Below are 27,048 nucleotides of genomic sequence, written 5' to 3'. Positions count from 1 at the left end.
TCGGTTTAATGCGCATTATGATTTGATAGGATGCTCTTTTCGATGATGTTCGATCACCTGCAGAAAAATTAGCTGTTGAATTGAGATTCTGGGGGATTTCTTGTTGAAATCAGAAATTAGCTTCACGCCTCATTGTTTTGTGTATCAGATTAATAAAAGAATTCACTTTGAGTTTTGGTAACAATTTGATTTTTTATTTTTAACTGCACCTCTAGTTTACCAGCTATCTCTAACAACTGTATCTTTTTGCTAATTATTATATCGCCAGTGCTGCCAGTTCTCATCACACATATTACACGCTTTCTCTTTTTAATGACTAGCAAACCTGATTAGATATCAAATCTTTTAGGAGGACGCACTACTCGTCCACTGCGCGTTTTGTAGGCATTATTCAAAGATGACCCTTCTGAGTCAGACATAGCATTGGTTAGTTCAGGATCACTAGGTATTTCAGAGTCATCTGCTGAGTAGAAACTGTCGGTTTCAAGACATAGCGATGAATCAGGCGACCGTGACTCTGAACATTCAACATCCTGTAGCTCGTTACTTACAGAAGGCTGATGATCCTGCTCAGAATGCTCAGTACAAAGAGATGGCGTAACAATCGTTCTTGCTGGATGATCAGGACGGTTCAAATACTTTGCAAAGTGCTCTTCATACAGCAAATCACTAGTGTTATTGTCTTTGTTTATTGTTCTAGCAATGAATCGCCTATTTCGTCGGAAGTGATTCCCGTAACAATCCCTCACAATGTATGATCGGTTGTTAACAATCCGAACTATTTGTCCGTAGTGCCACTCTTTGCCGTTCTTTTTAAAAATCACATTCTCACCGATTTCCAAGACAGGTAATGGTTTCGATGAACGGTCGTAGTAATGCTTTTGATTCCTGCGCTTACGTTTAATCCTTTCTGCGACATGATCCTCTTTCAAATTATTACGGACTAGCAATTCACTGGACGTAGGTAGACGAGACTTGAGTTGGCGCCAGGAGGGTGTCACTCCTGTCATCCTCTATGGAGATATACAGACTTTGACAGTAGTCAACATATGTGGGCCTAGCTGCATCTAGGCCCATGTCGCCTGTGCAATAGCATTGGGTTGTTTTGATTTGAACAAAGGCAGATGTTGGCTAGGACAAAATGGCTGCCTAGCAGGGGGCTGGTTGGCGCCCAAAGAGCAGTTGAGCGGGGGAAAGGTTCATACTAGCTACTGGAGTGGTATTGTATTCGAGCAAACGATACCGAAAAGATTCAACATCACCAACTTCATAACACCTTTTGAGGATGTTCTTCGCAATAGCTACTCCCTTTTCTGCTAAGCCATTGCTTTGTGGATATCGAGGGCTTGAAAATATGAATTCAATGTTGCACTTGTTAGCATACGAGTCAAACGCAGACGAATTAAACGGGACATTATCACTCCTAATTTGTGTAGGATATCCATAATCACAAAAAACACGATCAAGCACATTAATCACATGGCGGGCAGATTTTTCACCCAACTGTCTTGAGATGACAAATCCTGAATAAGCATCAACAATCACAACATGGTCGTGGCCTGCATATTCGTACAAGTCGATACCAACACACTGAAATGGATAGTTTGGAGGAGAGCCTTGATGGAGTGGTTCTTTTTGAATATTACGAGTAAACTTTTCACAAACACTACATCCTTTAACAAATTCACTAATATCGTTTGACATTTCTGGCCAAAAGAATTGAGATCTAGCGCGAGCCAGAGTTTTTTCCACTCCTAAATGAGGTGCGTGAAGCCACATAGTTATTGTTGATTGTAACGATGTCAGAATAACTAGACGATGCTCCTTAAATAACAATCCGTTCTCATAATGTAATAGGTGACGATGCTTATAGAACAGCTGACTAAGATCATCCAATTGGTGGTAAAACGGCCAGCCATGCTCCACATATCCAATGATGCGACGGTAACGTTCATCATTATCCAATGTTTCCACGTACAGTTTATAATTGTCCGGTGATAGACACACATTTTGAGATATTGCATGGATCATACCAGACAGTTCCTCACTTAAATCCCCATGTCCAGAAAGGGCTGCTCGAGAAAGACAATCAGCCACTAGCATATCCTTGCCAGGGGTGTATTTTATACAAATTCCAGGGTACTTCAATAAGTGTAGGAACATTCTTTGGAGACGAGGTGTCACGTCGTCTATATCACGTTTCACCAGGGACTCGAGGGGTTTATGATCTGATTGCACCAAAAACGCGCGACCGTACAGAAAGAAATGGAACCGTTCACAAGCAAACACGATAGCAAGAAGCTCCTTTTCAATCTGAGCCCATTTCTGTTCGCTTTTGGATAGGGTGCGAGATGCATAGGCCACAGGCATTCCATCTTGGATTAGTACACTTCCTAGTCCATCTTTCGAACTATCGGTTTGAACAACAACTGGTTTATCTGGATCAAATATGGCTAAAATCGGTGCACTAGTTATCGAACGTTGAAGATCTCCGAGTTCGCGGTCATGCACTTCAGTCCATGACCACTCGACATCGTTTCGAGACAGTTCTCTTAATGCGGCTGTGCGCTTGGATAGATTAGGAATGAATTTCCCTAAATATTTCAGCAGTCCAAGTAGCCTGAAAATGTCGGATTTTGTCTTCGGTTTTGGCATGTCGGTAATTGCAGTTATATATGATTGATCAGGCCATATTTTGCCGTCAGACATCACATGACCCATGAACTTGACAGTGTCAGATCTGTATTGTGTTTTAACTGAGTTGAACTTTATATTATTTTTCCTCGCCCGCTCCAGAACAATAGCTAACGTTTTGTCATGTTCTTCCAGATTCTTTGCAGCTATAGCAACATCGTCGAAGTATACTTCTACCCCAGGAATATCCCCAAACAATTGAACCATGCGTTTTTGAAAAAGTTCTGGCGCGCTGCTTATTCTAAACGGAAGACGATTCCAGCGAAACCGGCCAAACGGGGTCATGAATGTAGTTAGATCCGAACTTTGTCGATCCAATTCCATGTGCCAAAAACCATTACGAAGATCCAACACAGTGAATACACGTTTTCCTGACATACGGCTAAGCAGATCCTCAGACTTTGGGATGAGATAATGCTCTCTCTTGATACAAGCATTTAGGGGTTTTGGATCCAGACAAATGCGTAAAGTACCGTTAGGCTTTTCTACAATCTGCATATTGTTAACCCAATCTGTTGGATAATCGACCGGACTGATAATGCCCTGAGCTTCCATAGTGCAAAGTTCCGTTTTAAGGCGTTCATGCAAACTCATTGGGATACGTTTTTTGTAATGTAAAGACGGAACAACATTGTCTTTAAGTACAATAGTACAAGTACCTGGAAGCTTTCCTAATCCTTCAAAAACATCGGAATTAGCTTCAATGAACTTTTCTCTTTCAGCAGGAAATGACATTGAGGACTGAAGGCTATTCAAACGTCCTATAAGCCCGAAGGCAATGCATGACCCAAGCCCCAGTAACGGCTCAAATGAATCGTCCACAACGAGGAACTCAGCAGAATGAATTGTTCCTTTACTATCATCTACACACTCTAGTTTTACCTGGCCATGAATTTTTATTTCATTTGAGCTGTAATCTACCACGTTAAAGTACCGTTTATTTGCAACTGGAATATTCATTTGGGTAACAACACTTAATGGTATGCAGTTCACGTCAGCGCCAGTATCGAGCTTAAATTCCACGGGCCGGTCCTGGATTAGATATCGCTTGGTCCATTTTTCGTGTGATCCCCTATTTGACGTAGTATTCGAATTTATTCTATAATAAGAGTTGGATCCACTTAATGCTCTACGTCCGCTCTGTCTATTAATTAAGGGCACTGCACAAAGATTACCTGCATCGGTCCAGTTTAACATGTGTACATTATCTCTTTGCTTCGCATCATACTTCGATGTGCTCGACGATGGCGCTGATATAGTCTGGTTACTGCCTCTGTTATTGCCAGTTTGGTTGCTGTTCTTGTTATCGTATTTCGTTGCCTTGCAGTACTTCCTGAAATGACCACGCCGACCGCATCCAGCACAAACCACATCAATTGCCGGACAATAACGACGATGACGCCCGTTGAACGGTTGGCCACAATTGTAGCACATTGAAATCTTTAGCGCTGCTACTTCACTCCCCTCTTTTACAGATTTATCGCTGACGCTGTGTACCTCCTTACGCTCTAACAATTGTTTGTTTTCTGCAGCAGCTTCGTAAACTTTACACATTTCGACGATGCTCGCAAGCGGCTCGTTTTTGCCGTCCAATAATTTAAGTTGCAGCTTCTTGTCCTGAATGCCGACCACAATTCGATCTCGTAATATTCGGTCTGCATACGATGAATGGCAAGCTTCACATTCGAACTCGCAGTATGCCAATTGTGTACGGAGCGCTGTCTCAAATTCAGCGAACGGTTGCTTTTCTTTCTGAACGATGAGATTAAATTTGAACGCCTCGACAGCCAGATTTTTTCGTGGAAGGCAATAAGTGTCAAATGCATCAATTACTTGTGTTAGTGTGCGCTCTCGTGCTACATCGGCGACAGGAACCACAACTGCGGGACGATCTTCTCCTTCGTTCGCGTTAGCTCTCTCAGCTGGTAGGTTTACGATGTTTGCCCCTGCGGCTATTCCACCAAACATGCTCTCCATATCACCATTATTTGGAAACAAAGTGTTATAGATTTCCACACCGTGTTCACCGACTAGCCATAAAAATGTTGCAATTTTGCTCCTTTCTGTTTCGGCTGTTTTGTTGTTCGCAATCATATAAATGTTGAATTTCTGCTTCCACCTTGGCCATTCTTTGGCCAAATTAGTGCAATCCAAAGCTTGTGGTAATCGATCGAAGCCAGATGCCATGTTTACATTTCCTCAACTTCCGATCGCAATTTGACGTTTACTCTTCACTGTGTAAGTAGACACGAGGATAAATTTCGGTCACTCACTGAGTTCACTCTCGCTATTTGTTTCTGTTTTTTCGAGAAACACGTACACACTGATAAACAAAAGCGGGTCGCAGCTGTATTAGTGTTGACGACGGTGATTTTTTCCGCTTCTATGCGATTTCTTTCAATGGTAGCGCTAACTGCGATTCTGGCTTCTACTTTCCTGCCCGGTTTACACCGGTATCCAAGACAGCTTCTTGTACGTTTTCACGACAGTCTTTTTACTTCTGACACCATGTTTTGTGTATCAGATTAATAAAAGAATTCACTTTGAGTTTTGGTAACAATTTGATTTTTTATTTTTAACTGCACCTCTAGTTTACCAGCTATCTCTAACAACTGTATCTTTTTGCTAATTATTATATCGCCAGTGCTGCCAGTTCTCATCACACATATTACACTCATTATTATGCATTCCACATTCCAACTCGACAATGTTTCAGTTATTTCAGTTCGAATTTTTATATGTGTGTCTGTTAGAAAATATTGAAATCTTAGTGTGCAAAGTAGCCCCACATGTCCAAAGTAGCCCCGCACGACGGTACTATATAAGCGATTCAAAGTCGAAAGAGTGACGCACTGGATAATTTTGAAGAAAAGACCAGGAGTGCGATTTTACGAAGCTTTAGCTTCTGATGGCCCTACATTTTCTGACAGAGGGAAGTTCTGGAGTGTTGAAATATTTACCACTGTTTGGGAAAGCAAAAGTATTTGGCTTGTTTTGAGACATGTACAGTAGAGTGGCCCAAAGTTGTATGAAAAAAACTACAAGGGGCAGCCTTATGGGATTGCACGAACTGTAGACGTAGGACTATACTACTTAATGTAAAATATTTAGTGTGTGGGAAAAAACACCCGGACCGGTGAAGAAAAATCAAATTTTTGACAATATAATCACATCTCATGTATAGGACAAGCTTTCTAGTTGTTCTCAAACAGATCCTAAAAGTTCAAACACCCATGGATAACCCCAAGTTTGTAGATGTGTTTTCGATGCCACAGGATTGTAAAATGGTAAATATTACGTCATGAAAATTCAATTCTTCCGTGACCATTTTTTTTGCCTGCAAAATGCCCTGTGTGTATGCAAAGCTCATGATTTGTTGGGTATTAGCATTGATCGGAAAATGCTTTCCAACGCTGCGCATTGGAATTTTGCAGGTCACCAGAAGCTGTTCATTTTACCCACTTGCTATAAACATGTCTTATTTTTGGACATGTTTAGAAATCAAGAATCATGTTTGAAAAAATGTGTTTATGACGAATTATTTTTACCAGATATGTACAAAACATGTCTAACAAGAAACATATAAGGTGATTGTAATATCTCATTCACTTATTAGTTAGAAAATAATGACTTTGCTTTGCACATTCGCTCCAAACATTGAACCCAAGCGCACAATGCAAAATGAGTCAACGCTGATGATGATGGGTAGAGCGAAAGAGACAACTAGTACCACCACGACACTATTAGCGCGTTTCACCAAAATTCCACGCGGCCTTTCCCGATTGAAAGAAACGGTCGCGCTTGGCCCATCTGTTATAATATCGTGATTTTGCATAGCGAAGGGCTGAATGATTTTGTTCCAAAAACAGCCCTGCGTTATGCAACACTTTGTGCAGGTTGATTATACTAGTTGCAAGTGGGGCCAAATTCACCAAGTTCCGTAAAATTCCTTTTAAATTGCAGAATTGATAAAATTGCTTAGATGAGCTAAACTAATTAATCAAATCCTGTTTTAAAAACTGTCCTTGCGTTTAAACCAAAATGAGAAGCTTATTACTACCACTACATTACTTAATTTCAAGCGCAAATAGCAAATACATGTGCTAGTTAAACCAAAAATTTACTGGCAACATTACAGCGTCATTTAGGAAGCAGTTGGAGCGGTCGCCTGTTGGACGACACAGGGTAACGTCCCTCCACAGCCAGTGTAACGGACTTCTAGCTCAGCTACACTGGCTGTAAAAAACACAGCGCAGTGATCTGCTTCGCCAGCCGTTCAACAGGGAAATGAGCGTGTCTGGCCAAGTCCGTTCTTTAAATAGTCGATGATGACGTCATTCATAGAAGCGTTGCGCGCTAGGTACACCAAACCGTCGTACAGGGCTTGGGAAGCGCTATCTTCTGTGTGTTAATGCGCGATATTTTGACAAGGTTGTATATTATTTAATTTTTTAATGCTATGATATCAAAAATCTTTGGGTTTATCTATTGGAATCTATTCTCAGAAGTATTTCGGGGCGATTTGAGCAAAAAATTTGAAAATTTATCGTGAGATGGCTGAATTATATGCGTTTAAAATTGGACCACTTTTCGTTACATATCATTTTTGTAGAATTTGCAGAGTGCACCCCCATATCGAAAACAAAGACGTAGTCCTACGTCAAAAATGCAAAGTGTGGAATTTCAAACCTTGCAACTGAATATGATAGTTTGGGTGGCTAATAAGCTTCCCTGAAAATTTGTTACGTTTATTTTGTTTAGTAACGCGAGCTTCTGAAACTGCTGCCTCCCTTGCGATATCCCCTTTCATCTCTACTTGGAATATAGGGTGGTGGTAGTGAATTATTCCACCCGTCTAAATCTGTGAACATTAAATGAACTGGTAAGCAGCGACCCCCTTCCCGGTCCTCGTGGAATGTAGGCAGGTGGTGGTGAATTGCTACCTCGTCCTGTGTCTGTTTGCCTTCTATCATCGTCGTCGCGTGCTCTAAACGAACTGAAGGGCAGCAATCCTCTGCCTTGTCCATCCGAGAAGGACGCCGTAAGAGGTTGTGGTACTGGAGGTGGTGTGGTTTCTTGACTTTGGTTATCATCCAGCGGGTTCGTGCTGTCTTCTTTCCCTCCAACTGCTCCATCTACTTCGCTGTTGGTCCGTCTGATTGCACCAGTCGGTCTTGATTGATTCACTGTATTTTCATCCTGCACATCATTCACTACACTCGACTTTTTAATTTTTCGCAACAACACCTCAACATGCATGGTGAGCAATGCGTGCGTGTCCCGCAGTTCACCCGTGCACCGAATTAATCTTAATCGATCGCGGTAATGGTTAAGACGTGTTATGATTTGGTTCAAAGCTGCACTATCGGCTGTGCGAATGGCCGATTCAGTGCTAAGGTGCAGTTGTTGAACCTGAGATTCACACAGTTCAATGTTGGACTGTGGACTCATTACATGGTCTGAACTCGTGGGTTTAAAATCTCTCAAGGATTCTTCTTGAATAACCGCCTTGAGACGAATCACCTTCCTTCTATGTATGGTGGGACCTAAGTTGACGACGTGACGTAGAGCCAACTCATAGGTCACTTCTTCGTCTGTTAATAATGTGCAATCCATTTCGAAAAAAAATGCGTAAGGGTTAAAATAAAATTATCGTAGGCCAGATAATAATATGCACAAAACCAAAATCTTAAACCAAAAAATATTTCGCTAAACGGTAGTATACTTTTGTGGATTTTGAGTTGGGCGCCAATGTTGCATGGGCGGCTGTCGAGATTTGATTTGGCAAGCAACTAAGGCTTGCAGATATAGATATATTGAGTTGATGAATAAGGATGAATAACTTGAGGTATGCTCAAGAGCTTAGTTGACCGATTTGTCTCTGACCATCATCCTAAGGGATGAGCTAAGATTTTGTGAATTTTTCATAAATCGTTCGATCATCGATTTATGAAAAATTCTTCCGCTACGGTAGAGTTGTGTTACGTTTATTTTGTTTAGTAACGTAATAAAATATAAGCCCTAAGATACAGTACAGAAACAAATGATATACTTGCAAAATGAGAGGCAGATGTCGCCACGCACGCCAACAACAAAACAACCCTGCATCAATCAGACAGCAGCAACTGTCATCGCAATGCACACGCATACCACCCATCGTCGAAGAAATCCGATTTTACGTGAGCAAGCAGCAACGGTGTCAGTCAGAAAAAAGCAGACCGCGGAAGAGGTACTTTTTCGCCAAGAGGTTAGTGCGGAAAGTTTAAACGGCCGGAAGACAACCCGGAGCGGTTCGCTGTCGTGTCCAGTGAAGGGGACAAATCAGGCCAACAACGAACGATTGCGCGCGACTCGGTAAGCGTTGGCGAAATACTGGTGACGGGCCATCGAAGTCAGAAAGCCGCTCGGACAGTACGACATTTCCACGTGGGGAAGTTAACCTCAAACGGTTCGCCGGCAACGCAACCGGTGGAGATTGGCAAACAAGGACCAATAAACCGATAAGGACTGAGGATTAGCGATCAACTATTTGCTCAAGCGGTAAGCTAGTGACAGTCGGCTCGAGACTAAACTAACATGCGATTTGTAATCGACAGGCATAAAAAACGATTCACACAGATCGTCGGCAACAAGTGCAAAAGGTTGCGCGAAAGCACCGCGCGGAAAAGGCCTTCCAAAGGAAGTAGGTGGCAACAAGTTTGAGGACCAAATGGAGGCTAATTCCCATGTTGCCTAAGGGCCTTTATTTTCAGGTCTGAATCAGAGCGTACGGACAGCAAGCGGGTTCGGTCAGAAACTACGAGGAAAGACGGCAGTACAGAACGAATCGATCGGCTCTGAGTCTTCGACGACGACTATACGTCACACCAGCACGGAGGATAAGTTATCCGCGGGAGCACGACGGCGCGGCCCATTGGTAGGAAAGTCGATTCGACCGCATTCGTAAGCGCCGATCGCGAGTGTGGGTGGCGGAAGTGCCTTAATGATGGGTGCGAACTGCAGTATGCATCTCCGGGAAAAAACGGCGTGGCGGACATGGTAGGGGTGCACCCACAGCAAGGGTGAGTAAGAAGAAAAGAGAATAGGTAGAATAAGTAGATAGAGGAGAAAAGAGAACAGAAGGAGTAATGAGTAGAATAAGACGCAGATAAAGCAGGGCAATGGAAGGAGAATAAAGTTTGTGTCGGTGAAAATTTATGTTGTGGATTTTAGTTTCTTCAGTTTTGTGTGCCCTTCTACGAGCTTTCCGGGTCTGATCGAGGTTTTCGTTTCACCCTCGACAGACACACACGCAACAAATTTCAGCTCATTTGGTACACTGGAAGTGGTTCTGCAAATGGCTCAAGGTTTGTATGGGAAAAATTGACCAAATGTACCTATAGGGAAATGCATCAGTTTCACATTTTCAAATCTAGCTGGCGTTGTAATCGATCAATGTTTTTCGTGAGAATTAGAAAAATGAGAATTGATTTCGAGATTTAAGGTATTTTGGGCCAGGCTAATGTAAAGTTCGCTTGCGACACAAACAACTTTTTGTGCAATTCGACAGCTCCATCTTAGGCCAATTCAATAAATTTCCTTTGTTTTTTAAATACGTGGAAGAGCCGGTATATTAATATATGCTCTTACTTCGTGTAGAATTCCTTTACGGCTATTGTACAACCGCCAAGAAACCTAGGACATTGGTACACAATCGGGAATAGCGAAATCAGGTAACTATTCCCCGAATTATTATATTTTTAAATAGTATGTGAAAAGAGCTTTCATTATCCGTATTGATATTACTTCTATTCCCAAAAAAAGTTTTTTCTTAAATAGTTTTTATGAGATGTGCGGTTGGGGTAAATTGGCGGTGACGCACGCGGTGCAAGTTCGCGGTACTATTTACAACGCAAAAATAATCATCAAATATTTTTACTTCTGGAATTCATTCCAAAGTAAGAAAACGTTTTTGATGTGTATCTCGTCAATGCAGGGGACATTTACTTCAGCCAATCGCCCGAAGAACTTCAAAAAAATTATTCTGGAATATGGAGTACGCGTTGAAGCCAATATGACGGAGTATAGAGACTGAAATATAATGGCAAATGTCGACTATAATACAGTTTTAGGTTTTATTGAAAAGACATTCCCCTGTAACAATTGAGGTCTTATGGTATTTTTACAGCCACGGATAAAACTTAGATTGTACTTGTAGCGTGCTATAAAATTTCAATTGTTACTTGGGTCTGCACGCACTTGTATCTTCATTCGATTGCTTATTTTCTGGTGCTTCCATACATGGCGGGTTTTTCGCTTCGCATATGTTTGTCTATAAAAACAAAGATACAAACACTTTGATAAAATTCAGGAATGTTGCCAACAGTCTGCCCGTTCATGCGACGTGTTCTACTTTGCAAGATTTACCGAAATCAAAACGGTAAAATATAAAAACTGAAAACACCGCCAACTAGCCCTGGTTTCTCCTATTCCAACGAACCCCCCGGTCTTCTCTACTAAAAAAATCCGCGGTTATGTCCCTGACATTACCTACCTCTAGTTTTTTTGTAAACTAGTGTAATTGAATTGATTTTTTCAGCACCAAGTTTTACTTCTAAATATGGGAGAGTTGAAACTCATGTACCTATGCTATTAAGGTAGTGATCTATCGTATAATATAAACAATTCGAAGTAATTTTGCAGGTATAGAAAGGAACGCAGTAGAGCGCCAAATAAGTATGAGAGTGCATGGAGAATGTGATCGTGGGGAATGTCACTCACTCGTCCTCGCGATTTTTAGGCGTTTTTTCTATATTTTCTTTTTTTCGAATTACGGGAAAGTTATTACCAGTTGGACAAACCATGGTTTGTCTTTCCAGAATTGAATTTTCTTCTACATAAACCGAAAATCATAGTTAAATAAACTTTTTTATCAACTTTTTATAGCAGGTTAATGTTTGTTTCTGAAAATTTAAAGATTGCTCAAAAACTGCAAATATAAGATGCGATTCTTTGAATTTTTACAGTTTCCCCTCTTTTGGGTAGTTTAATTTGATTTCAAAATATCATTTGTCAATAACACGTGAAGGTGAAACTATCTCTAATAAAGGAATGCCGAGAAGTGACATGCGTTAGCGCTAATCATCAGTTATGTTCCAGCTAGTAACATTGATAGGGACAATTTATGCATATGGATTGTCTCTTATCTCCTTCAAAATCTGTCATTATTGCTTCATTATGCCACGCATTAAGCAGGGAAAAATAGACAATTTTTGCGTTTCGTAATTTATAGATAATCCTTAAGCATGATTATTAACATAACACATTTGGAACGAACCTTTCATGGAAGATTGAATGCAAATCACGTCGACTACGCGTACGCGTACGCGCTTTCCTTCTTATCAGCGCCATTCTGACGGGACGCTGCCGTCATGCCGATAGATGTTTACGAATATGCGCACGGAAAGGCACCAAAACACCACTATCGGCACATGCATCCCGCTATAAAGAAATACATGTATACATATCGCACACAGATGAATTTGGGAGAGCGAACCTGGAATAGCTTGTTTGTAAGTTTTGAAATATTTTTTTTGCTTCTAAATCGACAATTTGAGAAACCCGTCTTCTTTAATAGGCTATGCATGTTTTACTTTGATTTTCTGTGCACGCGTATTGAAAAAAAATTAATGCCGCCATTTTAAAAACACTGTACAAACTTAGTAAACTGGTCGACGATATCCCAATCACATTGAACGGGCCTGTTATTTTTACACAAACTAAGTACTCCAGATGGACGTGTGTTTTCTGTGCCATAAATATGCTATTCCGGAGAAGCGTATATGCGGTTGCTGTTTTTCCATGTATCTCACCCCGGTAGCGCAAACGTGAGCTAGAAGTGTACCTCAGAGGGAGTGTATTTTGTGACAGGATATACATTTCAAAGAAAAGTATTTTTTAGAGTTTTAAAATCAACAATGGAAGGTGTATTAATATTCGATCAAAATAATGATTTAATGTATCAGAATTTCAACGATGCAATGCGTGCCAAAATGTACAAACATGCGATCGACCTCGGTTTGATGGAGGACGAAGGAAGGGTAAGTAAACATTACAGGAAGATGTGCATAACACTCTAACACGGCAAATGAATGAATTTTCAGGATGTTCGCAAGGATCTCGACAGTAATGTGCTGATACAAATCTTTAGTCCACTAGTCGCATCTCAGCGTATTATGATGTGCCAATTTGATAACGCGTACACGTCAGTGCAGATGGAGAACAATTTGAATTTGGTCTTCGATGAGGTAAGAAGCGAGACGAGAAGTCTTAGAAGTGTTTACTTCGTCTTATAAAATGTAGGAACTCGTTTTACGCTGGTTTTGATTTGTGTTTATAACGAATAAGTGGGTTATTCACCTATTCCAACATTGTGATTTATTCAGTGTAGCGATTTTCCCTATAAGAACAATGTTGGCTTCGTTAGCAAATTAGTTATTTCAGTCATGTATAATAAGACATTTCTGCGGTTTGCTTTGCTCATTCTGGTATCAAATGTCAACTAAGTGAGAAGTATGGTTTATTGCTCAGACGACCCAGTACTTTTCAAGTTATGCAAATATCATTAGAGATGGTCAAGTTTTAGTTTTCTCATACAGAGAAAGGCTACGCAATCAATCTGAAAATTCGACGTTTTACCCGAGGCCCGAAGTGCCGAGTGTCACATATCATTCGATTCAGTTTGTCGAGATCGGAAAATATCTGTGTGTATGTATGTGTGTCATTTAAACTCATACAATTTTCTCAGAGATAACTGAACTGATTTTCACAAACTTTGTTTCAAATGAAACATGTAATGCTCCCATGCTATTGAATTTTTCGTTGACTCACTTCCGGTTCCGGAGTTACGGGTTAAAGAGTGCGGTCACACAGCAATTTCCCATAAAAGCTGGTAACACCATGATGTCTAAATGCTGTAATATATATATATATATATATATATATATATATATATATATATATATATATATATATATATATATATATATATATATATATATATATATATATATATATATATATATATATATATATATATATATATATTAAAATGGATAAAACATTACTTGAATTTGCAGATCTGGATCACTTATGACCAATCTAAGTAGCTTTGTCCACATTGGCCACCTATGACGGTTCTTGATGTCTCCGAGGAACTCGCTAAGTTCCTAAATTAATATCATCCCTATTTCCCAGCGAATTCTTGATCGAATTTTACATACTTGGTTTAAAATGAAAGATACAGTAATTCCATTAACTGCTATTGAATTTTATTCAGTTCTGACTTTTGGTTCCGAATTTACGGGTTGGTTAGTAAGGTCACACTGGAATTTCTCATATTAATCGTTAAAATCGTAATACAGTAGGATTCCGTCTATGGCAACAATTTATTTTTTTTTCAGTTGCCAAAACCGGAACCGTGCCAAAAATGGAACCTGATTTTTAATCATATGTGAAATGGAATGAGATGATCGAAAAAAAAAAATTTAATTCAATTTTATTCATGTTTTTATCAAATTCAGACATCGTACGGTGAGTGTTACTTTCGACGCTCAAACCTCTAGCGCCTTAGGTATATATCCTGGAGGATTAGTGTCTTTAGCAAAGTATCTTAGGTGGAAATGATAATTATTTTGACAACTTTGGTTTTGATCTAGATAATTAGAAACTAATCTAGATCAGTTCTATCTTTTGACAGAGGTATTCTATTGAAAAACTTTTTTCGGCAAAGTTGTTTGTTTGATATTTTTAACACATGTACTGAAGAGTGAAGACATTTAAAAAAAATCTCGAGAAAATTATTTTAAATTTTTTTTATGAAAAATCATATCTAGAAATAAATGTTTTATTCCTAAATCTTCGAAAATATACAATAATAAAAAAAAAGCTTCAAAGTGTAAAATGTTATCATGACATTCGCTCCTGGGATTGTTAGCTTTTCTTTCGTGAATATTGATGAACATGAATAAAAAACATAGCTCTTTCAAAAAAATAAATAAATTTTGTTCTCAATAACTAACTAATCGTCGGTCTTCCAGATGGAATTGATAGATTGAAAATCGAATTGCGATGTTTGAAGATAGTTAGGGTTGAAGAAAACCTGTATAAATCACATGCAACTATCAAAACAAAAGGGATTGAAACATCAGTGCTACGGTGAAAATGTGCGCCAATAAAAGTCTCCAAAAAATCTCTAGAACAATGCATTTGCGATAAATTAACACTTCAAAAGATAATATAAGCAACCCCATTTGTCAAGAGCCACCTTACCTTAAATCTTTAAAAAAAACATAACAAATTAACCATTATAGATAGCCTTATTTATTCAGCAAACTTGCTTCAATTCATTTGTGTTATTATATTGTAGGGCATTGCGCAGGTAAACTTCACGCATCGATACTCTGAACACCTCAACCACAAGGACCACCATAATTCCATTCATTTAAAAAAATCGCCAAAAAACTAACAAATTTGCCAAAGACATCATAAAGCTAAACCAACCTATTTGGGGGCCATTAGTTTTGTATACCTAAATACGACTTTGGGACGCACCATGGTTAGCTTTCGATGTGTGCTGAAAATTTAGCGCCAAGTTTTGCGTTGACGTCGTAATAATTTAAAGAGAAAGAGGCTCGCAATGTTACTAAGGTTCTATTGAAAATTTTCTCCAGAACTATTCTCATTATACAGTGTAGCGCATTCCTCTGTACTTGACTCTTAAAGTGCACAGGCTCTGGGTCTTACTATAGAAATGATTCCGTCAGACACTAGTTACACTGTTACCAGTTATATTATAGTTATAGTTGTCGTACAAAACTAACATAATTGGTTCTGTACCAGACTACGATGACGTAGTGGAAAATGCCTAATCTGGCTGCGAAATTATCGTGACACCTTAAGAAATCCAGGAGTCATTTTTAGAGGTTTTCATGTAGATTTGTCCATTCACAATCTCTGATGTGATGAAGCAATGAAAATTTGCCACATTCGCGGATCGCTTGCCAAAGAAGGATTGTGTACCGAATTACGACATCTTCCACTTTCTGTACAGATTCTGTTACCTTGTTGTTTGCCGCTCTTGCTTGGTGACTTTCGAAGTTTCTATAAGTGTTGTACGAAACATTTCATTGCTTTTGCTCAAAATGAATTGAAACTTGAATCAAAATGTTGGCTTTACGTTTGAATTGGTCCAATACCATCCTGGTCATGCAGAGCCCCGTTTCCAACCGCTACCATCACTCCGCTTGATTGTTTGATGCTCTTTAAGGGACCACAGAGGGCGAAAAGCACCGATGTAAAATTGAGCAGAACTAACACATCGGTCGGAGAAATTTCAATTGATTTTTATTCAATTTCGAAAAAATTCAGGACTTGAATTTCCCAGCCAATTTCGGGGAAAGCCATCAGTATGGAAAACTAACAGTCCACTTTAGTTTTATGAAATTTCAAATATAAGTTCGCTGCAAATTTGTCTGTAATATCATTAATGGTGTTTAGAAGCGACGTTTTTTCTCGAGAGACTTTGTGAAGTCAGTTGACGTTAGGTGTTTGAAGGCGACGGACGGAGTATTTTTCCGGGACATAGTAGATTCAAATCGGTTTACTAAGCAGACGATTTATTGGCGACTACAACCCGCACCTTCCCAGACTGGGAACAAAATTCATCATCGAAAATTCTCGTTTGTCATTCAAAATCATACACATTGAACTCCATCGGACCATATGTGTTGTGCTTTCGGATTAGAAAATCTTCTGCTAAATATCTCGAAAGTTCGCCCAGATATTTCTATATTTATTATAACCTGTCTAAAGAAAGCTATTGACATTACTGGCTACAAGTATTTTATGAAGAATTACCGCGCCTACATGGTTTAGGAATACTTAAATTCTGTCGATCCGCTTGAAGACATCTGAATAAATCTGAATTAGCCTAATAGCGCCATAGTGTGGCCTTTTACCACCTTTGGTGGAGTTTCCATTTTACGCCCCTTTGGTGTTTACATTGGTTTTTTTTTTCAGTTTGACTTTCAGAATATAATCAAGTGTTTTTAACTTGAAAATGGCAGACTTATTCTGACTTATTTTATATGATTCCACTAGTTTCATTTCTTGTAAAAAGCAGATCAAGATTTCAGCGCCCCTCTAAGGCTACCACAATAGATGTAAATATTGGTCGCAGTGGTTCGTCTCCAACAAAAAAAGGCTGGCTCCCTTGGCGGGGGCCATCCCGACCAACCGTATGCTACGGGACTGCAAATAATACATTCTAATAATCCTATTGTTCAATTTCAGTTTCTGGGATACCTGTTTCTACAAATCAGTGCTCAGGAAGTTGATCTGGTTCGACGAGAGCTTGGAGTTTGTATTTGTCTCCTCAAACATATATGTGGTCCAAACATTTATACGTAAGTTTAATGGTGCATTGTTACTTTGATTCATAAAAAATCATCCAAATTTTTTCCCCTATGCAGAATCAAAAACGACACGAAAAAGTCCACCCTTTTGACCAGCCTAATAAGCACATATCGCAAACTGTACCGGATAAACCAAGGCATTTTGGTAGAAGCTGTTGAACAACTGCTTGTCAATGTTGATGTTAAGAACACCGTAGTCTCCGCCTTGCAAGCCGCAACGGAAAAACTGAAACAAGACCCACACTCCCAGCGAAGTCATTCGGTTATGTTTGTCGGAAACAAGTTCCTTTCGCTGTACAGCAGTCGGCAGGCGCAGGAGTTGTCCCCGGCAGATATGCTATTCTTGAACATCTTTTGTCAAACCTTGGACCGTGGTGAAAATTGCAAGCGAATCGAGTCCCATGTGCTGTTCCTGCAAGGATGCAACAACCAAGCGACATCCGGTTGTATTCCACACATTGTTCACGTTTCCAAACTATTCGATGATGTATTTTTGGTTCTCTTGATTGAACATGGGAATATTAATCTTTCGGGCAATTTGTACGATGTGTTTTTTGCCCTCCAGAAGCTGCGAAACCTTCAAATGCAAATGGATGTGGAGAACTTGCGGTCAGCTTTCGACAGATTGGAATCCTATGTGAAACATACGTACGATTCGTTGAAGAAAATCAAACACAACAGTCCTGATACCGATGAGGCGGTTAAAAATTTCTCCGCGAAGTGGGATAATCTTCGGAAACGGTATAATGATTTTTTCAAGACGTCCGACAACGCTTTGATTGTGAAGATTGAATCAAATATGCCCATGTTTGTGGAGGCAGTAAAGGAGGTTTTTAAGCTACTCTGTGCGGAATGCAGTACATTAGAGCACGGACTGCAGCGTGTGTCGGATATAGCCGATATGGTCGAGGATAAGCTGACGGAAGTATTCAACTTTTTGCAGGTCAAATCACAGAAAAACTTCAGCATGGGATCATATCCTTTTCAAAGTGATTTTTAATATGATTTTTTTTTTTTGATTCTTCAGATTCAAATTTTCCTTAACTCATGTACTTACGTATTTAGAAGACTTTCCAGGATTGGTTCATTTCATACATATAGACCGGAATAATGGAAGAATCGTTGCTCCAGGGCTGGACCAAGAAGATTCGTCGAATGTTTTAAAGGAAAGAGTAAGTACGGAATGATTGATTTGGTTGATTCGAACATATTTAAAGTAAGCACAGTACCTGCGTATTGAACTTTTACTACAAAATTCGAAATGCTACAGATATCGTTCTATAACCTTTTCACAATACATATGAGCGGCCGAATCCATCAAAGAACCGTCAGTGTAACAGACCACTTGCGTTTGTTGTTATCTCTCCATATAACCAGACAACCACTACTCTCAAGAGGGAATCTTGATATGGAATGATCTGTAAGGAAAACTACATGTTAGTGTAATATCGCTTGGAGCAAGAGTATCTATTAGACTATTATATATAGTATCTATTACGCTATTCGGAGAAAGAACCTGCATTGAAGGACAGCTTCCATAGATAGCCGGCACTTGAAGGAGTTGAATCATCATCCTTGCCCGATAAATGCAACTTGTTCCGAACTCACTTCAGCATTGTTCTGTCCAATGAAACCTTAACCAATGAGCAGGTTTTCGAGGCTGCCAATAACGTCCCTCGTCGTTCTCCTGTAGGCCATCACTCTCCAATTGCAACTACCATGGTGAACACTGCATGTTCCAAGCTGAAACCATCGTCGAACGCTGGACCCGATGGTATGTCACACGGAAAAAAGTTGTTCCCAAAATCGTGAATAAAGTGCCATGAATTCTGGAACGATCACATTTTTACGTTACGGAAACAGGACCATGACCAACAATCATGGCTTTTATAATTATGTTCCGTTTCCCCCGCATAACGCTTTCATTAGTGGAAATATTTGATTTTGTTTTGTGAACTTCAGTCACGGTTTCCGCCAAGAACTAGTTCACAACATTATGAACATTATTCATAAAACCAAAGGTTGACTCATGATTTTTTTTTCATAGTTATAGGAACAATAGTTCACAAAATCAAAATATTCTGGCTATTTTTTCGTGAACTATTTCACGAAATTCGGAATTTTATTCAAGAATCCATTCAATCCTCGAGAACTAATTCATGATCCCTTATATATTAGTCACGATCCAATATCCGTGCTCATGAAATGGTCCACAAAATCATGAAATATTATTCATGCATTCGTGAACTGGTTCATGATTCCTAATATATTAGTTACGATCCAATATCCATGCTCGTAAAATAGTTCATGACATCATGAAATATTATTCATGTATTCGTGAACCGGTTCATGATACCTAGTATAATAGTCACAACTTACCATTCGTTTTCGTGAAATAGTTCACGAAATCATAAAATATTATTCATGTATTCGTGAACTGGTTCATGGTTCCTAGTACATGATTTACGATCTATCTAGTGTCTATTGGCGTGCTTGTGATATTTAGAAGATATCCCTAATCATTTACAATTTCATGCAACATGGTAATGAAATTTTTTACGTGAACTCTATCACAAAAGTTGGAGTATTATTCGTGGAATCATTCTTGTTCCATGCACTTTTTTATGAAATACCCAGCTACTAGCGACCAGTAATAGGTACGAGCAGTAGATATAAAAAAACTTTAAGAACCTCGAACACGTTATTTATTTGATAAGGTTCATTGTGATGTCCGGACAGAAAACGAAAACTGCACTGAGAACCCAAAATAGTATGTGTGCTATAGTTCACAGAACCAGATATCGCGAATGAGTTTTATTTTAATGATTCAGTTCATATTGTGACGTTATTCCGAGTAAACAAACCATTATTAACCCAGAAGTAATAGATCACGATAAGGCTAAAAGAATTTACGAATACCATGATAAAACTGCTGATATCATGAACATTAGTTAAAGTAAACTCTAGAATAAAATATAATGATAACATGAACAGAAATTACGAAAATCGTGACTAAGATCTTGAAATCATGAACACAAATCATACAACTAGTGACAAAAATATCTAAAATCGTGACCAAGTTCCTGAAATCATGAACATGAATTGATCTATTCATCACTAAAATATCACGATAACATGAACAGAAATTACAAAAATCGCGACTAAGATCCTGAAATCATGAACTTAAATCACACAACTTGTGACGAAAATATTTAAAATCGTGACAAAGATCCTGAAATCGTGAACATGAAGCACTCTACTGATGACTAAAATATCACGATAACGTGAATGGAAATTACGAATATCGCGACTAAGATCTTGAAATTGTGAACTTTAATCCCGCTAACGTCATGAGTATTCACAAGAATCACGAATAAGCTCTTGAAATCATGAACAACGTTTGACTGTCGACTGTGTATTCCCAAATCATGAACAAGACTCACAACAAAAACTAAACATGTCCAGGGAACAACAACAGTAACCCAACCAACCATTCTAATGTAACGCCATGTATATATTATTTTAGAAAACACAAATAGTTTCATGAATACAAGGTTTATTATTCATAACTTCAGAAACTTGGTCACGGTTATCGTAAATCGTTCAGTTCACGAAATCGTGACCTTTTGTTCACGAATTTATGAACGGATTTTTTTCCGTGCATACTAAAAACTATTCAAATAGCCAATTCTCGTACTATTAGCAATACTCTTTCTACAGTCGGGAACTTTTCTCATTTCGTGGAAAAAATCAAGGGGATCTAATCCGACAATTCGAATCACCGCGGAATAGCTCAGTTATGTGATGTGTATAAGGTGTATGAGTTAATAGTTCCCCAATTTATTGCCCATAATTGCATGAACTTTACTGCTTTATCCCTAATCGATCAGTTTCCACGAATCTAGTGCTTCACAGCATGAGTTCGTTCGTCGTTTTCTGTAACGATGTATTTTCGTGCATTGTAAATAGTATACTATAGTAATAGTATACATTTCATGAACTGGAGAAATGGCTGCTAGGTGAACGAAAGTTTTCGTAAATTTTACTTATTTTTTGTTTCAATAAATGTTTGTGTATATTACGAACGAGATTTCGTTGGTCGCACTCAAGGTCAAATGCGGAACTGACACATACTTCCACACTCAAGGGCAGGTCCGTTCGAATGTTCGTCAAAGATAAACTAGGAGGTCAAATCTGACGAACACATGAAGAAAAAGTGGGTTTTCGTAAGGAAGAAGCTGCTGTCAGATGTTGTACAGAATCTAATGAGAGAGTTAAGCGTAAGGCACGAACGTACGGTTATGGTATTGAAGGTGAATGAAATAAATATGCCAAAAGCTTCAGGAATCAGGAATCAGTAGCAACTGGTTCAAATGGCACACGCCCGAAGGGATATTGAGATAACAGAACGACAACACCCCCGAAGAGATACTGGCATTCAAATTCGGCTTAAACCGATGTAGGTTTATAAACTATCGTCATGACATTTGAAAGCCATAGTTCAGTTTATAACCCTTTTCCGCTAGAAATTCCAGAGAACGTTTGTCGATACTGTAAAAATACCGCTGTATTCCCTCTGTAATCGACTTGGTTCTAAGAACTTCCCAGCAAACTTCCCATGAACCAGGATTATGGAACTCCAGCCTCATCAAAACATCAGTACTCTTCAAACATTCCTTGGGATTCCACGGAATGTAAAGGAACACCTTATTCTAGTGAAGGTTATATGGTTCGACAATAAAACGGAAGTCCCCAGCATTCTTACTTATTTCCAATTTCTATTTCAACCAGGTACAGCTTTGTTATCCGGAGAAAACCAAACAATACCATACCTAGCCAAACTCACTGAAACTGGGGATGAATGAGTTAGGAGGGATTGAAAGGAGATACCCGTGAAGATATTTTAACAGATCATCGAAAAGTGGCCTTTCTTCAACCTTGCTTGCACTCGATAAGTTTTGAGACTCGAAGACTCTATACAATGAGCCGAAGCATTGTTGAAGAGAGCACCTCTGCGATTGTGCCTCTTTTCTTTGATTTTGATCACTTTGTTTCTTATTTTTTAGATTTTAGAAGAAGCCCGTTTCTCACAACTACCAGTATTCACACCTGATGTTGTGGGAAGTGACTTAATTTCCGATTCCCCGAAAATCCAAAAAGGATCTACACGCTTCAACGGTTTGATCAAAACGATTTACAATCTAGCAAAGTCCACACAATTAAATCCAATTTTTTCTACCACTTATTCAAAATTGTATTATCACACATAGAACCGCAAGAGGTTGCTACATCTTGGCGTTTAAGGTTGCACAGAGAATGCGCAAAATTCGCAAATGAAAAAAGCGGTTTTTTTCCACACCGTATGTCAGATCTTCATAAAAATCAATCAGCAGTACTGTAACAACATTCTACATACGCTGATTGATTTTTATGAAGATCTGACATACGGTGTGGAAAAAAACTGCTTTTTTCGTTTGCGAATTTTGCGCATTCTCTGTGCAACCTTAAATGCTCAAAGACGATGTACGACGACGGTTCGAGCTCCTTGAGTACGAGCAAGTTTGCCAAACCATGCGTAATAGAATCAGAGCAGAGAGTTACATCTAACACCTCTTCTCTGCCAAATCGTGCAAATGTTGGATGATTTGCTACATTAAGTATATAAAAAATTTATGCTGCTTAAATAGTCCATCAATTCGGGACTCTCAAATTGATATCTGAGCTGCCTCAAATTATGTGGTGAGTATTTGCATCACTGCCGATTATGAGTGGAAACCCATTTCTGCCACAGTATGATACAGCCCTTCTGAAATCATCAGAAGGTGATGATTCATTATGCGGCAAATATGCCAAATAATAGAAGTATTTCCTGTTTATGTTATCAACAGTCGCATTGACTGTGACAGCACAAATATCACGAGTTTGAGGTCGAATAAAAGATATGAGTCGATAGCACTATTCACAAGTTGAATGTAGCACGAGGCATTCAGCGTAGATTTGTCATGCCATTTTGTTGTAAGCTACGAAGACGGGGTTAAGTAGCTTTCCAACATAGAAGTTTTCTTCATGGAAATACGCTTCTTGAACCTATGAAAGCTTTTGCTTCCTGAAGGCGGGTTAAATTCATAGTTGCTGTACGTGTATGCCGAAGATTAATTTGGGCTACTGGAACCATGGTCGATCAGAGCATTGAACATTTCATCTCCTGTACTTAGTGTACAACTACTAGAAGATACTAAACACGGTGGCTTATAGTCGCCTATAGCGAACCCCGAAGTGGGCATTAGTGACATGACCATCCGTTGAATCTCACGATTCGCGAAGAAACAACCGTCCACTGTGCAAGAGATTCGCTTAACACAACAAGAACAATACCCACGACACTCCGTGCGCGACTGGCATATTTTGATCATGCCAGCCATTCAGTCCTCGGCATGGAGAAACACTTCGACTCGAGGACTCTTGTTTTCAGTCGCCTCTTACAACATGGGATCTGGAACACAGTGGATCTATTCTTGGCTGAGATACTTCAACCCGCCGGATGCCACGCAGCCTCTAGGCTGGATTAGCCAGGAGAAAGATAATAGACTGTTATCAACCTCCTAGTGGACCTCAGACACATCTGTTGCTAGTCGCCTCTTACGACATGGGAACAGAAACCAATGGGTCAATTCTTGACTGAAATACGTCGACATATTTCAGTCCGCCGGATACCACACGGCCATGGGTGGAGTCACCTCTCCGTCGTCGATCATGAAGAAGTAAAATCCAACTTACAAACATCCTTCTCCCATAATACTTGTGGAGTACATAGTAGTATATACGGCCTCTCGCAAAAGCAAGTATCGGACTAACATTCCTTCCCTTTCCTTCCGCGATCTACGTTCGGGCCTGTCCGGCACCGGTATTGATCAATAAACACTTTAGGATTACCAGGAGTTGCACATTGAAAGATGTTTCGCTACTCCCAAGCATAATTATCTACTGATTCCCTGTGCAACTTCAGCTAGTCCAGATCGATACCGGAGTAGCAGCCAGAGGTGGTCGCAGAATCTCAAGTTCAAGCTCAAGCTCGAATGTAGGGAGTTTGTCACTTTCTCGAAACTTTCGGTGGGTAAAGTGGACACAGAGGGTTTAATTGAACGTTGGTGAACCGGAATAACGAATTCCACCAATTTAGAAAATGTTTCAATAATGTTTGGGCAATTTATATAGCAAGGGGATACCGATGCATATACTTTCTATATGAGAAAGACAAAAAACACAAATAAAATTTTAAGTACCTACATTTTCATACTAGCTAGCAGCACGTGCTTTTAATGAGTGCATAATTAAACATAATATAATTGAATGGCACTATCACCTCGAATGTTTTATATTGGTGTCAAAGTGCAGGTCATCAAAATAAATGTCCCTCATCGTCCAACGGTCTATCAGGGCCTATCAGTTAGCAAGGTTGATGTGCTTCTAAGCCATTACTACGATTGCGCGCAATACTACTCTGAAAAAGGGTGTTCCTAAAACCGCAAGCGGATGTACACTGTCCCATATCAGATTGATAATAATAATTAAACTGACAGCTGAAATTAGATTAATTAAGTTTCAAGCTACGAATCCGAGTAAGGAAAATTGTCAATTGTTTGAATCACCCAACATTAAAATCACACTACTAAATATTATCAGCGTGAATAATATATCAACTAAAACGAGAGGAATGTAACGACCGTCAAGGCTTAAACCAACGATCATGACACAAATTTAAATTTGGTATGAATTTTTATTTCGTTACAGATTTGGTCCATGGTAGAACTCTCGCGACACTATCTCCACAAGGGTCACACGTCCATGATCTGGAAGGACGTCACCTTCAGCTACGGGTATTTCATCTGGTTCGAAGATGCAAACGGCACTGCATTAAAACCTAAGGAATTTCCAGACTTTTCCACGGTTTCAACCAAGCCGCAACTGATTGCAGGAATTCTAGCAGGCGACTACTATCAGTAAGTGTGTTCTTATGTTTCAATGTGTAATGAAGATTATTGGGAATGGTGTTTACCATGCCTCCCGCCCGGAAGGGACAATATTGTTTCACGTGTCATTTTCGTGCAGACGACTGATAGAAACCTGCTTCCCAAGGACGGCACCGAGTAAAATACGTTGCTATGAGCTATTCTGTGTGCATCTTGGGTTGGTAACCTCGACCAATGTACTGGAGCACTGCAGACGACTTGCCGTCACTATCACCGATCTGACGGGATGCGTTGGAAACCCGATTGACCTACTGTAAGTAGGTAGAATGTGTTAACCGAGGATAGCTGCAATTTGTTTTGTTTTGTTATATGTATAAGTTGTACCTCATTACGTGGGTAGTCACAGGAAAGACGATCTGGAATGCGTCACACGCAGTTGAATTAGTCAAATATATGTGCTTTGTTTAGCCAATTCGAACTGAGCGAGCCATATTAATTTCTTCGTTTGTTTATGCCAAATTTCATTTTTCGTTCACTTATGATTAATATAGAAAGTCAAAAGACTTTTATTTGCTTTCAATCGCTTGTTGAGATTTTATTAATAAATTAATGTGCGTATTGTTAGTGCTATATTCGATGCGGAAGCGTTTTTTGGCCATGTATCTCAAAATGACGCTTGGTTCGCTTTGGCTTAACATTGGTCATATCACGTGAAAGGCAAATGTTCCGATCCCTTGTACGTCGAGGACATTCAACCTTGATTGACGTTGTTACAGTATTTGTTTGAAGAAATTGAGTAGAAAATTTGTTTTGAAGCGTTTGTTTTGTGTTTATGAAATCAGCTAAATAGCTTAAATACGTTATGGTCTTTCCCGATAAGTCATCCAATTTATATTTTACAACTCATCACACATCGCGTTACATGCCCGTGACAAATCGTATGTTTTATGTTCTCACAGGTGAAAATTTTAACGACTTTCTATGTCAAGTTTAGGAGGGGCTTTTTGAACGTTTTTTACCTTTTGAATTTGCTTGAAAATCCAGCGAGTCATAAGTTTGAAAATTAGGCTGTTCGCAATGCTGTGATGTAAATCTGTTTCAAAATGACAAGCCGTCGGATAATATATATAATAGTCAAAAATATATCTAGAACACGGTGTTCCCAATGCAATGATAAAGCCATCTGTTCTAAATATTGTTTCCCCGATTTTTCTATTGTTTTTCAAATATGTGAAACGTATTGTTTTTTCAGTGCCCTATTTGTGTTTCAAATTGTGGACAAATTAAAACAGAATAGTGGAGCTGTTTTAAATCTGTTCCAAAAAATGCTCAAAAAAGTGCTGCATCTCAGCATTGCGATCGACCCGGTTCAGTCGGGAATGTTGCCAACAGCCTTAGAATCTACTTTCCAATACAAATCGCATATGTCATAACTCATAACGACTTTAGCCTAATTAGAAATTAGTGCTCAGACTATGCATTAACAGCTTAGGAAAATGTTTTAGATAAGACGTAAGCAACAATGCGAGATTCTTTTAGTTTCCTTTCGTATCCGCTAACAACTCGAACGTGGTCTTTCCTTCTGTACTAAGATAAGAGAAGACAATCGCTAGCTTATTCGATCCAGTCCTAACCTCAATATTGTGCCAGCTCCTGATTAGTCATGTTGTCAATCAAGAGCGTTCATATTATTTAAAAAAGGGTTAAATAACAACTGCTGGATATATTCTGGATACTTTTCATGCACATAAACATTTCATGCAAATTGAATGAAAGTGTTAATTGAAGATATAGCTACGTTAAGAGTAACATCAATAAAATTAAAAAAATAACACGAATGCAGCTAGGTTTGTGAATTTTTGGGTTAGAGGCAATCATTGACGTACAATTACTTTTAGTAATTATAAAAACCACGGAAAAGGACTCTGGCA

The 27,048-nt window shown here is 39.2% G+C and overlaps 1 protein-coding gene and 1 long non-coding RNA gene across 2 annotated transcripts; both read left to right on the top strand.

Annotated features, from left to right (window-relative positions):
* Positions 1 to 8,887: 8,887 nt before the first annotated feature.
* LOC131693214 (uncharacterized) lies at positions 8,888 to 9,872 on the top strand. The gene is made up of 3 exons (XR_009306175.1): positions 8,888 to 9,234; positions 9,291 to 9,376; positions 9,432 to 9,872. It is a non-coding gene; the product is annotated as an uncharacterized LOC131693214 (long non-coding RNA).
* A 2,617-nt stretch (positions 9,873 to 12,489) lies between these two features.
* Positions 12,490 to 25,595, top strand: LOC131688426 (BLOC-3 complex member HPS1). The gene is made up of 7 exons (XM_058972643.1): positions 12,490 to 12,773; positions 12,837 to 12,980; positions 17,026 to 17,138; positions 17,205 to 18,122; positions 18,205 to 18,319; positions 24,939 to 25,147; positions 25,257 to 25,595. Exons 1-7 carry the CDS (start codon positions 12,651 to 12,653, stop codon positions 25,432 to 25,434), a joined length of 1,800 nt encoding a protein of 599 aa, XP_058828626.1. The 5' UTR covers positions 12,490 to 12,650; the 3' UTR covers positions 25,435 to 25,595.
* Positions 25,596 to 27,048: the final 1,453 nt, after the last annotated feature.

Source organism: Topomyia yanbarensis, chromosome 3, assembly GCF_030247195.1.
Source record: "Topomyia yanbarensis strain Yona2022 chromosome 3, ASM3024719v1, whole genome shotgun sequence".
In the NCBI taxonomy this organism is placed as follows: Eukaryota; Metazoa; Arthropoda; class Insecta; order Diptera; family Culicidae; genus Topomyia; species Topomyia yanbarensis.
The sequence above is the reverse complement of the archived record's forward strand: the minus strand, read 5'-3'. Positions and strand labels throughout refer to the sequence as shown.